The sequence below is a fragment of the Psittacula echo genome (genome assembly GCF_963264785.1).
Source record: "Psittacula echo genome assembly, chromosome: 2".
NCBI classification, from domain to species: Eukaryota; Metazoa; Chordata; class Aves; order Psittaciformes; family Psittacidae; genus Psittacula; species Psittacula echo.
This window is the reverse complement of record NC_137737.1, coordinates 119,538,281-119,540,313: the sequence shown is the minus strand read 5'-3', so window position 1 is coordinate 119,540,313 and position 2,033 is coordinate 119,538,281. Positions and strand designations below refer to the sequence as shown.

The 2,033-nt window shown below is 53.6% G+C and overlaps 1 protein-coding gene across 1 annotated transcript; it reads right to left on the bottom strand.

Moving 5' to 3' along the window:
• Positions 1–221: 221 nt before the first annotated feature.
• NPBWR1 (neuropeptides B and W receptor 1) lies at positions 222–1,189 on the bottom strand (the record flags this gene model as incomplete). The annotated part of the gene is given in 3 exon segments (XM_080611139.1): positions 222–470; positions 472–823; positions 825–1,189. Coding segments are annotated over 3 exon segments (966 nt in total).
• Positions 1,190–2,033: the final 844 nt, after the last annotated feature.

Below are 2,033 nucleotides of genomic sequence, written 5' to 3'. Positions count from 1 at the left end.
AAAAAAAGCAGGGCAAGGGATGGAGAGCACTGCTGAAGAAACGAGTGCAGGACAATAGGGAAGGATCCACCAGTCCCTAGTTTGTGTCTTGTGTACTGAGACAGTCTGAAGCCCTGTGGGCTGTCAGAAGGAGGCTGGAGAGAAAGCACTGTCTGAGTGGGAGTCACCCAGGAAGAGCAGATGACTATGAGAGGGACACAGGAGGGCACAGACGATCAGCTTTATGAGGTGGTTCTGCAATCTGTCAGTTTGGGAAAGCTTCTCCGGAAGCTGTCATCCAGAAAGGCATACAGGAAAGGGTTGAAGCAGCTGTTGGCATAACTCAAGCTAGTGAGAAAGTAGGAAATCTCAATGATGAATGGGGTTTGTGGGATGTCTGTGATGACGGCCACTGTGCTAAGGTGATAAGGCATCCAGCAGGACAGGCACACAGACGGGATGACAACCACCATCAGCGTCACCTTTTTTTTTGGCTTTGTCCAGGGCTTTTGCATTGCAATGGAGGTGCACACATCTCAGTCTGCACAGCATGGTGGTGTAGAGGATGTATGTGGTAGATATTGGGATGGCAAAGCTTAACATAAGGGTGTAGATCTGACTACCTTTCCACCGCACACTCTCAGGCTGTGGGAACATGAAGACACACTGGGAGCACCACTGCTCCTTGTGTATCTTAGCAAAGACAGTAAAGGGCAGGATGATGACTGTGACAAAGGACTGGACGCAGAGGCTCATAATCTTGGCTGCTCGATAGGTGCGGTAGGACATCTTCCTGGACTTGGTGGTGGCCACCACAACCAGGTAGCGGTCAATATTCATGACAGCTGGAGAAGGTGTTGTACTGGTCTGTGGAGATGATGAGCTTGCATATGAATTCTCCAAAGGGCCACTGCAGGAGCAGGTAGTCAGCAATGTTCATGGGTAGCACAAAAGTAAAGAGCTCATCAGCAATAAACAGGTTGAGGATGAAGATGTTGGTGACCGTTCTCATCTTTGGGGCTTTGAGGATTACATACATGACAGCTGTGTTGCCTATTAGCCCCACAGCACATATGGCTGAGTAGATGACTGGCACTGTGAGGTAGAAGCTGGGTGTTGGTGTTGGAGTGGTCATATTCAGACCCCCATCCTCTGTCCCTGTGCAGTCTGCACATGAGGAATTGGTCCTGGGGAGGGAGGAGTTTTCCATGGCCACCAGAGAGGGTGGCCAGGCCACAGTTGTTGGGAATGCCTTGGAAGTGGAGGAAAAGCCTGTCCCCTCTGTTGCATTCAGCCACCAAGGTTCCACATCCACTGCGTGCCACCACCCTGCCAGGACCAAGAGTAGATCACCAAGCGCTCAGCCAGCAGCAGAAGGTCCCACTTTGGAAATGGTCCCCTACCAGCTCCTCCCACACTGATGGACGCTATGCGGGGTCAGCACCCAGCCTCGGACTCCCCCAGAATGACCACCCCGAGGTGACAGCGCTCACCTGGGAACCCAAAGGTCCGCCCCGGCAGCCACCCCTGCGCGGCGCACAGAGACGCTCAGAGGAGGCGCAGAGGGGCGGTGAGCGAGGTGGAAGAGGCGGACCGCGGGACTCCCTTCCTCAGGGGGAGCAGGTATCTTTGGGATGCTCCCCAAAGAGCAGAACACTTTCCCCTTCCCTTCATGACGCGACCGAGCGTTTTGGAAAGAGGAAAGATGCACTGACCTCTGCAGAGGTGGGGTTCCCGAAGTGGAGCAGGAGCGGCGCGGGGCAGGGAGGGATTTGGCTCCCGGGTCCGTGCAGGCGGGGTATGCTGGTGTTGCTTTTTTTGCTTGATCCTGACTGTTAAATGTGTGTCCGTCTCGATCTAGGTAGCAAGAGAAGAGGAATCTTGGAGAGAATACTTTAAAAGTCGGGAGCTGAACCACTGGAAAGAGATTTGTGCAGTTACCTGAAATCACATCTCCTCCTGAGCGCAGAGAGGTATCGAGTGCAGCAAATGGGAAGAGAAATCCCGGCTACAGGTGGCATCTGCTCGTCGTGCTGGGTCTGGGAGCTCAGCAT